Source organism: Microchirus variegatus (genome assembly GCF_963457635.1).
Source record: "Microchirus variegatus genome assembly, chromosome: 7".
Classification (NCBI taxonomy): Eukaryota; Metazoa; Chordata; class Actinopteri; order Pleuronectiformes; family Soleidae; genus Microchirus; species Microchirus variegatus.
In genome coordinates this window covers 327,763-341,886 of record NC_139808.1, presented here as the reverse complement: position 1 = coordinate 341,886, position 14,124 = coordinate 327,763, and the positions used below count along the sequence as shown (strand labels likewise).

At 40.8% G+C, this 14,124-nt stretch overlaps 1 protein-coding gene across 1 annotated transcript in view; it reads left to right on the top strand.

Annotated features, from left to right (window-relative positions):
• Positions 1–14,124, top strand: part of erc2 (ELKS/RAB6-interacting/CAST family member 2) — a gene marked incomplete at its 5' end in the record, with an annotated part of 39,297 nt that overhangs the window by 7,038 nt on the left and 18,135 nt on the right. The window contains 5 exons of the mRNA XM_083892572.1: positions 5,994–6,428; positions 7,255–7,329; positions 11,183–11,338; positions 11,976–12,143; positions 13,123–13,290. Of these exons, the coding sequence (XP_083748698.1) occupies positions 5,994–6,428; positions 7,255–7,329; positions 11,183–11,338; positions 11,976–12,143; positions 13,123–13,290 (1,002 nt within the window). The remainder of the gene's footprint in view (positions 1–5,993; positions 6,429–7,254; positions 7,330–11,182; positions 11,339–11,975; positions 12,144–13,122; positions 13,291–14,124) is intronic.

Sequence of the window (14,124 nt, the reverse complement as noted above, 5' to 3'; positions counted from 1 at the left end):
GCACATGGACAGTATGTCGTATGCAGTGTATCAGGCCTCTGCCATATCCTGGTAGACGTTTTAGTATCAGTGTGTGGATTAACTTTCCGAGTTTCCATGACGGAGAGCATCGTGGTCCATTACGTTCAAACCATTGTCGAATGAGTTCACACAGTCCTGATCAAATCTTTAAGCTCCAAATAAAACCTCTCTCTGCGCTGCACACAGGAAGTGATTTTTTTAAAGGAAGATGTAAGCAACTGCAAGTGCAATTACCATGTATAAAAAAGGCTGTAGTCCTCTGGGCCCCGTCTAGGTGTAGCTTTGTAGCCTTTTGTTGCTCATTTTTGTCCTTTGGATAAAGTCTACCATGGACACTTTGATATAATAATAGGCATTGGGAGATATGTACTGAGAATATCTAGCAGGTTAGGGCTTTTGTGTCCGTTTTAGCTGTACTACGTTAGGTGGATTAAGGTTTTCTGGATTACGTTCTTACTGTTTGAACCTATTGATCATCATTCACAACCTGGAACGTCTGGAACCGTACCTGCGAGTCAAGCCCATTGGAACCTTACTACAGCTAAAGACTTTCAGTGGCTTTGAAATTAAGTGTTTGTTCGCCACTACACCAAGGGCCAATTCCAATTCCTATCTTAACCCTCAAGCTCAACCCTTAATCTTAACTGGCCTCAAAACCAAGTGTTGAGGGTTATTTTGTCACTTAGAAATGGGACACCCCTTAAATGCAGATACGTCTTCAGACTGTAGGGGGCAGAATAACACGGAAGCTGCGTCCAGTCTGTCAACTCCAAAAAAGAAGAAGAAGAAGAAGACATTTACGTCAGGATTATTTATTCTGATCCGTTTGTCAGTCAAGTTATTAGGTTGTCAGTTAGTTATAAGATGATACTCATACAAATATTCAGCTGACAGTTACCACACACCACGACTTATTGAAAAGTAAACCACACCGGCCGACTATTGACAAAAGATGGTCAAATAAAAATAAATGTTACGCAACAATGACGTCAGTAATCCATAATATGGGCCTAAACTAAGATCATTTTTATATCTCTATTAACAAAGAAAATACTTCATTTGTATCGTACTCATTTCGCTGCTTTTGGCGCCATCTTTGTTATGTGAAAACACGCAATGCATTCTGGGTAGCCCTTGCTCCCAAGGGTGGTCTCTGAAAATCTCAATATTGAGGGCGATGAAGCCCTTAAACTTGACCCTCAACTTAATTTTTCTGAGAATCAGGACAGAACTTGCACTAGAGGGAGAACATTTTTGAGATTGAGGGTTAAGATTGAGGGTTAAGCAAGGAATTGGAATTCACCCCAAGTTTGGAAATTGTTCCAATTTGGGGGAAAATAGAAGTATAAATGTGGCACATGAATGGACATCAGTGTGATTGATTGCAGGTTACACGTCTGAAATTGCGGCGATCAAATCACGATTCTAGAGGCTTCAAAATCACGATTAGAAGTACATAGTTCTGATTCTTATGGTTAACGTAACAACTGGATGCCACTTGGTGATCCGAGACGACTGCAAACAGGTTGGAGTGTGAGTACACAGAGTACACGAAGAAGTGCATGAAAAGTTTCGCAAGTTTATTCTTCTGCTCTTCCGTCCGCCCCTGCGTTGCCAGCGTATACTCACAAATGCTCCCTCAGTCAGTTGTCATAGTATTGCTTGACAGAGCTCTTTTCCAAATGAAGGACAGCATATAAATAATGCAGAATGAAGGGCAAACAGAGGCAAAAAATAACAACATCGACAATGACAAAAATCAACAAATCACTGCAGCTTTAAGTAGCTCTTGACGCGTTGGTCAGTGAAAGTGAAAATGTCTCAGCAACTGTTGGACGGACGCTGATGACAATTTGTCGTCCTCTGTCACAATTATAGCCTCCAGAAAATGAGTCACGATGATGACTTTTGCGAGGCTCACGTCAGGCGTCCTGATTTCTGTCTGGACTGTCTTCCTGTGCTCCAGAAGGCTTTGACAGGTTTGGCTGTAATGTTCTGTACCTGCAGAAGAGAAACCTTTCTTTTTTTCAGGAAATGACTCACAGGAACTAAGTTTGATTTGCAAGGGGATGACAGAACATGCCAGGAAAGGCCACACAGAGTCACCACTTTAACCCACGCTGCAATTATGCAAATTAAATCATGGAAGTGCCTCCTGCAGTTTAGTTCCAAGATGGCAGCGATTGATCAGGTCTGAGGGACAAAGCACTGATGAGAAAGGGAGGGAGCAGTGTTAAGGAATACGTCAGGTAAGTGTGCGAAATACCTATTAATAATCGGGCAATACTGTTTCACCAGCCCAGTATTGGCTATTTTCCCTGTCAGATGTGGGCTTGTGTCGGCCTTTTCCACAGCGCCATTTGGAAAACAATTCATTAAAACATTAAAAATACAAAATTACAAAAATACAAAATTACAAATAAAATTTTACATTTTAAAATTTAAATTTTTTCTGGTTATAAAGGATAAGAAAGCATGCAAAGTGTATAATGTATGTAGATCATATGTAAAACTGAAATTAAAAAGATCTTTAAGAAAAAAACATGTTTTGCAATGAGACTGTATAACATGTAACATGAAATCATGATTAATAGACACGATATTCATTGATTTCAAAACTTGAGTATAAATTTTTTTTTAATCTAGAGTTTCAAAGTCGAGATCTCGACTTTCCCAAAAAAATATGAAAAAAAAATGCATAATTTTTTGAAAACGTAACACGGGTTGCATTCAAGGTGTTTTTCGAGCGTAGGAATTTACATACACGCCGCACCATGTGGCGCATTAATCGTTTTTCTTCGATTATAATGTTTTTATGATCGTGAGAAGCCAAAATCAAAATCATGAATAAAATTAAATTAATCGTCCAGCCCTAGTTTAGACCCCCCTCAAATTTTGCCTTTGAGGCTTTCAGGGGGTCTCAAGTGTTAATCAGGGGTGTCTGACCCCCCCAGACCCCCCTGTATTTCGCACAGTGGGTAAGCGTGATGTAAAATAACTACTTTCCTTTGCTGTAACAGTTGCAGGTACTATGTGTAAAATGATCAGCTAAATATCCATCACCTCATCTTTCCCTTCCAAATGTGCTGCAGCCTTCAGTTACAGCATCACAACTCTAAAGGTGTAAGACAGAGGTGTTAAACGTACGCTGGATGAATTTGTTAACATTTCACACTACGATTAGAATCTAATCGTAGTGTGAAATGCTATATTTTTCACTTCCAGATACCTGTGACTACATGTTGGTGCGTTTTATAGATCCACTGTGATCTGTAGGTTGTAACGCACATGTGTAAAATGGTAAATTTAGGCATAATATTGTTAAAATTTGACTTATTTTTTCTCAAGAAATGTCATGTTTTGTGAAAAGATGCTTCATTAAATGTAAAACAAAGGCAACACAAATACAGACGTTCTTGGTGTTTATAGGATATGATGCTATTATTGTGCTGGTCCTGGTTACGCCACTGACTCATGTGACGAGGCAGAGCGACACAAACTGATGCCCTGCAGTCAGCTGAAAGTTCCCCCCCGACACAAACGCTGCCCTCTCATGGTCAGGAAAAAAAAAAAACATGCTCCTCATGACAGTTTAGACAGAGGGATGAAAATCTCATGTTTGTCATTTCAGGATTAAAACAACAATCCAAACATATTCACCTGAAACAATGATTTAAATGATAAACATAGTTATAGTTGGTTAATTACTGACTGATATTAGATTATTTCATTTACAACGTTATTGCGTTAAGTAAATATAGGTTATTGATCAGAATGACTGAAGTCTAGAGCTGTAACTAATAATGATTTCTCTAATCAAATCTGTTGATCATTTTCCTTCATTAATCGATTTGCATAATCGTGTCTGGTCCACGAACCAAGATGATTCATTTTTAAATGAAGAAATCAGAAAATGAAGGAGCCGAAAAAACAGAGAACTTGTTGTAATTATTAACAACGACACACGGTTACTTGTTACGGCCCTGCTGAAGTCATTTTAAAGTCAATTATCTTCAGCATCTCTCTCCAGAAAGGTTATCCTGTTCAACTGAGTTTTTACGGAGTATTTTCATGCCCAACATTTTGACTCGTCACAGCAGATGAAAACACAGTGGTTCATATGTGATTGTACTATAGTATTAAGGCTTAATACAAGTATTATCACATAAGCTTGCATGCTAGTGCTAGCATGCTAGTAAACTAGCGTGCAAACTCACCTGCACTCATAATTTACCCTTTTTTTTCTTAAAGTGAAACATACGGATGAAAATAAAACATTAAATTACTGATATAAATATATAGAAAATATCATTCACCTGCATTCATTATTAAAGGTGCATTATGTAATAAATGATAAAATCCTCCTAATATGTCACAGAGACTCAGGAATAATGTTCATATAACAAACGGAACTCACCAACAACAACAGTACAGACTAAATATTTGGGGTTAGGGTTAACCCTAACCCTTCTCTGTCGTCTAAACTCTGGCCGGTTGGTGCTGCTCATCCATCTCTGTCACCATACGCTGATGACGCACTGTCTTCACAATGCATTTGTGTTTTTGTTTTTGTTTCCTGTTCATTCTGCCAATGCTCTGCAGCTGCTGGACGCCCGGAGAACCAAGGTTTGTCCCTATGTTTGCATCACGGCCTGTGATCACAACATAGAGTCACCTCCACAGTGTGGCGTGTGGTTTATTTTTCCCCTCCAGAAACATGGCCGTTCCCTTTTGCATCTCTAACCTTCTCTCCTGTGAATCTGAAAAAACCTCCAAAGACAAAGTCTACCTGTTGTCCTGTGAACTCCCTCCTTTACATGTTTCCCCCAAATGAGAGAGGAAAACATTTTTCTTTCATTATTTTTTGACATAAAACATGTCTGGAATATACTATATGTAATCCCAGACTTCCTGTTAAATTTGATTTCAGTGAAAGAAACTTGTTCCTACGCCTTCAAGTCATGACTCGGCCATTTTCTGGACCTGGATTGATCCGTTTTTGCTCTGGCGAAATCTGCCGGAAGAAAATTCCAGTGGCCAAATTGAGTTTTAAGTTTTAAAATGAAGTCTTTGACAGAAACTGAAGCTCTCTTTGGTTCCTAATTGTGTTCCTGTAAACACAGACTAACACACGTCACAGACATGCAAACGTCTTTTGTCTATTGTACAGTGTGCGTACACTTAAAGTGATAGTTTGGAATTTTGAACATTAGACCTATTTTCCAACTCAGCCGGTGTGATGGAGACGTCTGGAGATGTTTTCAAGAAATTTCATTCAGTTCTTCTAGTTGCTGAGTTCGCTGATGCTATGGCTAGCGCAAGTCAATGGTAAAAGTTAGCATGGCATTAAAAACACTCATACTGACTCCACAGTGAACCTGAGGCAAATCAATTGTAGCAGCGGAATCAGTCCGCCGCTGCTGGAAGTATGGCACGTTGTGACGTCTCCATCACACCGGCTGAGTTGGAAAAAAGAGTCTGATGTCCAAAATTCTGAACTATCCCTTTAATCTTCCTTTTTGCTTAACTAAAATCATCAATATAATGGCTAATTTTTGTATATCTAATACAGTATTTGTATTCACTTTTGAAAAATACTGAATACAAGTCATTATTTTTCAAGTGTCAGACAGGAAGTGACCTCTTCTTCAGCTTTGAGGGCGATTCTTCTGCTTTGATTAGCGAGTTAACAACCTCCATTAATTCTGCTTCACAGTCAACTAATACATTGATGTATCTGACAGCTGTGATTCATTTAAACTCTTAGTAATAAGTGGTTATTGTGACTCAAAAACCCAAAGGACAAACATTTCCCTCCAGAATAAAGGTAATATTTCACCCACTGTAGCGTTTTCTTTCCACAGAACTGCAGAAACAGTGCGATTTACTACCCTCAAGTGTGGTGTCATGAACAAAAATGATCCTGTCTATGTGTGTGTGTGTGTGTGTGTGTGTATATGTTTGTCCACCAGCATCTCCAGATGACCATCCAGGCTCTCCAGGACGAGCTGCGCACACAGCGGGACCTGAACCACCTGCTGCAGCAGGAGAGCGGCAACCGCTCCGGTTCCGACCACTTCACCACCATCGAGCTGACCGAGGAGAACTTCCGCCGGCTGCAGGCCGAACACGACCGACAGGCCAAGGAGCTCTTCCTGCTGAGGAAGACGCTGGAGGAGATGGAGCTGCGGATCGAGACCCAGAAGCAAACGCTGGGCGCCCGAGACGAGTCCATCAAGAAGCTGCTGGAGATGCTGCAGAGCAAAGGTCTGCCGTCAGGACCCGGCCGAGCGTCTGAGGAGGAGGAGCAGGAGAGAAACAGGAGGATCGCTGAGGCCGAGGCTCAGCTGGGACACCTGGAGGTCATCCTGGACCAAAAGGAGAAAGAGAACATCCATCTTCGAGAGGTATTGCACGGCCTCGTGGATTAATATGCGCCGTTTAAGAGCTGAAACTGATCGTTTTACCTGTTGTCACCACTTGAGGGCAGTACACAGTCTCACATCATCTAAATAATCTGCTCTTATGATTAAACTGTAGCATTGTGATGAGACAAAAGGTCGTATTAGCAGCTGTGCGTGCACTTTTGTTGTGTTTCTAAGTCCAGAGGCGATTCTAGAGTCTGTAGGGGCCCTAAGCAAAACTTCCCAGGGGGCCCTTCCTTCCAACCAGTGTTCATCACCAGTGTTATTTGTAACCATGTTACAAATAATCTGACAGAGTTAAAAAAAAAATGTTTTTCAAAATGAATGAAATAACAGAAAAACCTTGTTACACTGTAAAGAACCCACATTATAAAACAATATAAATATATAGAACAATAAAATACTGTAAATAACAGAAAAAAACATATATAAACTGAGTAATAAAGATATGCATTACACTGTAAATAATCCTCTTCATTTTCCAACTTGCAGAACGATAACTTCACACAGGTTAAAGTGAGGTGGGGCCTCTTTAGGGAGGTTTACTACTGAGATGTCATTGCAAAATCGGCCATTGTTGTTTAAGGGGGACGGGGAGACGGCTGCTCACTGCACATTTCAGTAAAAACAGCCCTCAAGCTCCAAATGTCGGGGGGGCCCCCTATCGGCTCGGGGCCCCAAGCAGTTGCCTGCCTTGCTTGTTCACAAGCTGCACCTCTGTCTAAGTCAAGTGGGCCTTTCTTTCATCGGAGCTCACTATAATTCTGTTGTAATGTTATATAATATAAAGTTATTTCTTCTTTGTCAGGAGCTGCACAGAAGAAATCAGCTTCACCAAGATCCAAGCAAAACCAAGGCCCTGCAGACCATCATAGAAATGAAAGTAAGTATCTGACTCTTTAATAGTATCATCATGAATTCACCATTTTTTATCATATTATAACATGTAAAACTAGTTAATAATTCATAATGAATCTGCCGTGATATTTCTATATGTGGTGGATGGATTGTTTGTCTTTTATTCAAAATCTCTAAACTGAGGCCAGTGTTTGCTCTATTGTTTTCACTGTGATCCTCAGCAGCTGAGTCAATAGTACACACACACTCACATCTCTCTCTCTTACACACACACACACAAATGTGCAGACACTTTGCCAATATTATTGTTCTGTGGTTCAGCTGTCGTTAACGCTCGTATGTCGCTTCACGCTAACGGTGAGCGATAATAACACGTTTGATTTTCACAAGACAACATCACAGATGTCTACAAACGTCACACACATTTTGTACAGGTTCACCGTGAAGTGGACACCACGCGGTGGTGTGGTGGTTAGCACCGTTGCCTCACAACACACACACAGGTTTTTAATCTCTGTGTGGAGTTTGAGTGTTTTTACCCACTGTGAGCACATGGGCTTTCTACAGGTTATACTCCAGCTTTCCTGCTACACTGTAGAGATTAGATTAGAGGTTATATTAGAGGTTATATTAGAGGTTAGTTTAGGGAGACACTCAATACAAAAATCATGATTGTGAGTGTGAATGTCAACCCTGTGATGGACGAGGGAACTTAAGTTACCCTGAATTAGCTTCAGCTCCTCCTGAAAATTCTTATCTGGGATAATTATATATAAACATATATATACACACATAAATATATATATACATACATACATATATATATACATACATATATACATGCATACATATACATACATACATCCATATATATATTTATACATACATACATACATATATATATATATACATGCATATATACATACATACATATATATATATATTTATACATACATGCATACATATACATACATACATACATATAAATACATACACATACATACATATATATACACATACATACATACATACATATATACATAAATATACACATACATATATACATAAATATACACATACATATATATACATATATATACATACATATATACACACATTACGCATTAACGCACTTTCATCGCGCTACGGGTAGACGTGCAGTTTATGAACAGGCAAGGCGGAGGGCAACTGTTTGGGGTCCTGAGTCGATAGAGGGGGCTCCTGACACTCTGAGCCTAAATGCATCAGTGAGCAGCTGCATCACCGTCTCCATTAAACAACAATAACATCTCAGTAGTAAACCTCCCTAAAGAGGCCCCACGTCTGTTAACCTGTGTGAAGATGAAGGAAAATGAAGAGGAATTATCAATCAGGAAGTTAGAAGAGGAAGAAAAAAGAGAGGATGAAGAAAAAAGAAAGAAAGACACACAGTTGTAAGTGACGCTACTGGCGCAGATAATGATATAATCATAACATTAACAGTCACTGTCTAACTAACGGGGACACAGACAGCAGCTAACATTAGCGTCAGAATGCTAGCTAACGCTAACGCTAACTAGTAGAAGCAGTGCTTCAAAGTGCTGATGAGGAATTTACTGCTGTGAGTTTAGTAAGAAAACTATTTAACTTCTATACTTTATATTTTGTTTATAATGTGAGTTATTTACAGTGCAATGTATAGGTTTTTTTTTTAATTTATTTACAGCATTTTATTTTTTCTATTTATTTCTATTGTCTTATAATGTGGGTTCTTTACAATGTAATGTTTATTTTTTAATAAGTTTGTATAGGTTTTTACAAGTTATTTACAGTATTTTATTGTTCTTTACATTTATATTTTCACATACTTTATTTATCTCTCCGTTCCTACAACAATATAAAGAGAAAATTTTAATTTTTTGGGCATATTTACGAATGGTAATTAATCGTGATTAATCCACAGCTACCCTGTGATTAATCTGATTAAAAATTTTAATCTTTTGACAGCCCTAATATATACACATACATATACACACACACACGTCTGAATTACAGCCTAATAAAGTGGAAGACACAGTATCACAATATCACAGTATCCTCTTTGATGTAATCTGATCATGCTGGTCTGAAAGTAAGCTTTGTGCATTTGAATAATTAATTTAAAGATAAAGTAATGCGGGCTTGTGAATGAGTGTTTTTTTTTTTTCGTTCGAGGCTTTAAAACCCTTCATGGAAAATTTTAAGTGTATTTAAATATTGAGACAAACATCCTTATTCAACCCAGAGCGATATGGATCGCTTTGGATCGAAACCTCAGACCGCTGTTATGTCAGATATCACATTTCACGTCTCCTTCCTGTAAGTAGCCGTTACGCTGTATAGCATATTAATAATACGCCCGTATTCGTTTTAATAATCTTCAAAGTAAACTGTTTGGTATCAGCCATTGTTTTTGCAGCAGCAGCTGGATGTGGATGTGGAGGCAGGAGAAATCAGGAGAATGTAGCCGTGAAGCCGCTGTAGACCCAGCCTCACTGCAGAGGCCTGACATCACTTCCTCAAAATAAATCATGACATCATCGCCGAGCTGACACAGCCCCTCTCGCTCGGCTTTTGGCCTCCTCCAGCGTGGGTCATGTGACATCTGTGTTATTGGGACTCTTGTTGATTAGCATACAGAGCGATGGGAAGACCCCGCCTCCTCTTCCTCCTTCTTCCTCCTCCTCCTCCTCCTCCTAGGAAGACCCTGCATGTGTCCCCCCTCTCTCTCCTCTTTCCCCTTCTGCTGTGTTTTGACGCTGATGGAAGCAGGAATAACCCTCCCACTCTCTCCCACTCTCTCCCACTCTCTCCCACTCTCTCCCTCTCTCTCGCCTCTCCTCCTCACTCACCAGAGACAGTGCACAGCATATAGCGCCGTCTGCCGCTACCATGGAAACAGGTGTGGTTGTTTATGACAGCGAGAGGCCAGTGCGCAGGGAGACACACAGAGGCAGGGAAAGAGATCAAATAAAGAGCAAGATTTTACTGAACCAGGTCGTTGTGCCAGTGATTACATGAGGATGGAATAAACCCCCCCACACCCTCACCCTCACCCACCCTCTCTGTCTCTCTATTTGAAGGTACGCTGTCTCTTGTGTGTTGCAGTAATGTTACTTCACTGTTCGTCTTAGATGAGATGCGGCGCGTCGTGTACACGTACAGTTCCCATGCATTGGCTCTCTCGGGTTAGTCCATCACTCGGGGGGGGGGGGGGGGCTGCGACTGACCCTGATAATGACCACAAGTTCACAAGTTCAAAGCCACTCTGTGCAGAGAGAGAGAGGGAGAGACACAAAAAGAAAGAGCGAGAAAGACAGGAAGGTTCCTCTTTGCTCCACTGGAGAGGGAGATGGACCATGGCTAATCTTAAAGACGTTGTATTATTTATTTAAAAAAAAAAAAAGCTTGCACTTTGCAGTCGCAGTCCAGAGACCGGATTCCACACTGATCTGAGAGCAACTACAAGAGAAAGAGCCACCTCTTGTTACTTTTTTTTTTCTTTCTTTTTTTGCATCATCCGTTGCCTCGATCCGCTCGTCTCTCTCTGTGGCTCAGGACGTGGATGTGTTCGCTCAGTGTTTCCCAATGGTGATTAATCCTCTGAGCTGCTGCTGCTGCTGCTGCTGCACGGAGCTGGGTAGAAAGATTCTGATTTCACCGACAGATGCTGCAGTTTCAGCTTCTTCCAGTTTCTCTCTGTGTCACCGTACACACACACGCACACACACTCTCTCTCTCTCTCTTCTGTCTTTCAGTTGCCTCTTAATCTCGTCCGACTCTTTCCTGTAGTTCACGTTCAAGCATGCAAGTTGTGCACATGCCAGCCAGGGCTCTGAGGCGTGTCTCCTTGTGTGCAGGACACCAAAATTGCCTCTCTGGAGCGCAACATCCGAGACCTGGAGGATGAGATCCAGATGCTGAAAGCGAACGGCTTATTGAACTCGGAAGACAGAGAGGAGGAGATCAAGCAGATGGAGGTCTACAAGAACCACTCCAAGTTCATGAAAACTAAGGTAAAAAACATACAGGAAAGAAATGACTGTGTGCAGAGAGAATACCAAATGAAGCTGGCGTGTTACTTAAATGAGCTGCTTTTTTTTGCATTTAGTGTCATCAGCAGAGTGTCCTGCTGGCAACGGTCAGAGAGATGCTCCTCTTTGCTCCTCTTGAACAAAAGCTCAGTGTCGAGAATGCTAAAGTAGGCAAAGTCAGCGAGATTAGCCACAGTTTTCACCATCTAAATAAAGCGGATTCTCCTTCTTGGTGGTTTTTTAGAGAGGAAAGTGTATAAGGAAGCTGCTTATTTCAGTGTTTCAGTGACCTGCGAGTGTTTCCATCAGCATAATGGCTTCACGACAGCATCATAACTTAGTGTGTGGCATAACTTAAGAGCCAAACACACTGTGTGTGTGTGTGTGTGTGTGTGTGTTGAATACAGTATGTTTTCACACAGCCACAGTTTAGTTTGTTCTATTTTTAGACCTCCTTTCATCAATCATGAATAGGGACAATGTATAATACATGACGATTGCAGCGAAGTCACTCGCAAATGTATTTTTAATGTTGATTAAAACAGCGTAAAAGTTGTACTGGACTAGAAAGACTAGGTTTCTCCCTCTCATTGCTAACGGAATCCACATGTTTTTGCAGATCGATCAGCTGAAGCAGGAGCTGTCGAAGAAGGAGTCGGAGCTGCTGGCTCTGCAGACCAAACTGGAAACCCTCAACAACCAGAACTCGGACTGCAAACAGCACATCGAGGTGCTCAAAGAGTCGCTCACTGCCAAAGAGCAACGTGCTGCCATCCTGCAAACAGAGGTGATTAAACCATCTACACCACCGGCCAAATACTGAGTTTATCATATCTGCACATTATTTCCTTTGGGGACCGGATGAACTGAACGGTGACTCAAAAAGAAAGCAGTGATGCGTCATAAAAGTGTGCTAAAAATAATGATCGGATCATTTTAGTCACTGTAAAGGACTAAGGGCCAATTCCAATTCTTATTTTAACCCTCAAGCTCAACACTTAATCTTAACTGGCCTCAAAACCAAGTGTTGAGGGTTATATTGTCACTTAGAAATGGGACACCTCTTAAATGCAGATACGTCTTCAGACTGTAGGGGGCAGAATAACGCCAAAGTTGCGTCCAGTCTGTCAACTCCAAAAAAGAAGAAGAAGAAGAACACATTTATGTCAGGATTATTTATTCTGATCCGTTTGTCAGTCAAGTTATTAGGTTGTCAGTTAGTTATAAGATGATACTCATACAAATATTCAGCTGACAGTTACCACACACCACGACTTATTGAAAAGTAAACCACACCGGCCGACTATTGACAAAAGATGGTAAAATAAAAATAAATGTTACGCAACAATGACGTCAGTAATCCATAATATGGGCCTAAACTAAGATCATTTTTATATCTCTATTAACAAAGAAAATACTTCATTTGTATCGCACTCGTTTCGCTGCTTTCGGCGCCATCTTTGTTATGTGAAAACATGCAATGCATTCTGGGTAGCCCTTGCTCCCAAAGGTGGTCTCGGAAAATCTCAATATTGAGGGTGATACAGCCCTTAAACTTGCCCCTCAACTTAATTTTTCTGAGAATCGGGACAGAACTTGCACTAGAGGGAGAGCATTTTTGAGATTGAGGATTAAGATTGAGGGTTAAGATAGGAATTGGAATTCACCCAAACACTCCTTACTCACTTAATTGAAGATAAATAAATGCTTCTTTTATCTTAAGTTGCCTCCCTTTAAGGTGTTAAATGACCTGTGTCTCGTCTCAGGTGGATGCTCTACGTCTGCGGCTGGAGGAGAAAGAGTCCTTCCTGAACAAGAAGACCAAGCAGCTGCAGGACCTGACGGAGGAGAAGGGCACTCTCGCTGGAGAAATCAGGGACATGAAGGACATGCTGGAGGTCAAAGAAAGGAAGATCAATGTCCTGCAGAAGAAGGTGAGGGGGGTCAGAGGTGACGAGAGCCATCGTCGTTCATGTCATGTCGTCGATGGTCAGAGACGGACGTCCGTGTGCAGCAGGTGTTCTGCTGCTGTGGTTCTTACGTTAGAAATCACAGATTCCCCTGGTTTTCACTCTGTGTTTGTGAGTGAGGAAGTATCTGTTGTGTCCACAGAAAGAAAAGGCAGGAGATATTCTTGCCTCAATCACTCTAGTGTGTGTGTGTGTGTGTGTGTGTGTGTGTGTGTGTGTGTGTGTGTGTGTGTGTGTGTGTGTGTGTGTGTGTGTGTGTGTGTGCTATAAATACTCAGTGTTACTCTGAGCTCCTTTGTTTTTGTTTCTCTCTTGTTCTGTTACAACCTCTCCCTTATTTATCCACTTTGATTTAACTGTCTGTCACTTTCTGCCTTTTTTTTGGTTGTCATTCATATAATAGAGTAAATGATTTCAGTGCATGTATGACAGATTTTTTACTGCTGCTTTAAAGTCACTTTGTGTGGATTTAAAGTCGAGTTACAGAGGCCAGCGAGAGGCTTTAAGGCAGGGGTCTCAAACTGGCGGCCCCCGAGCCGCCAATCGATTACATGCGGCCCTCCACTTAAGTGGCCCTGCCCCACTTACTTTCAAGTTGTAATGAAAACTCACGACCTCACCGTCTTTTAAACACAGTGTGTAGCGAGGCGATAGAATATAATATATGTTTTCTAGCAATGTTTATTATAACAGTAATAATAAGACATTTAGTCATAATTATCCTATTATTAAATGTATCATATACAACATTCAATTACATATATAAATACACTTATTATGGCCCGAGCCACGAATGGC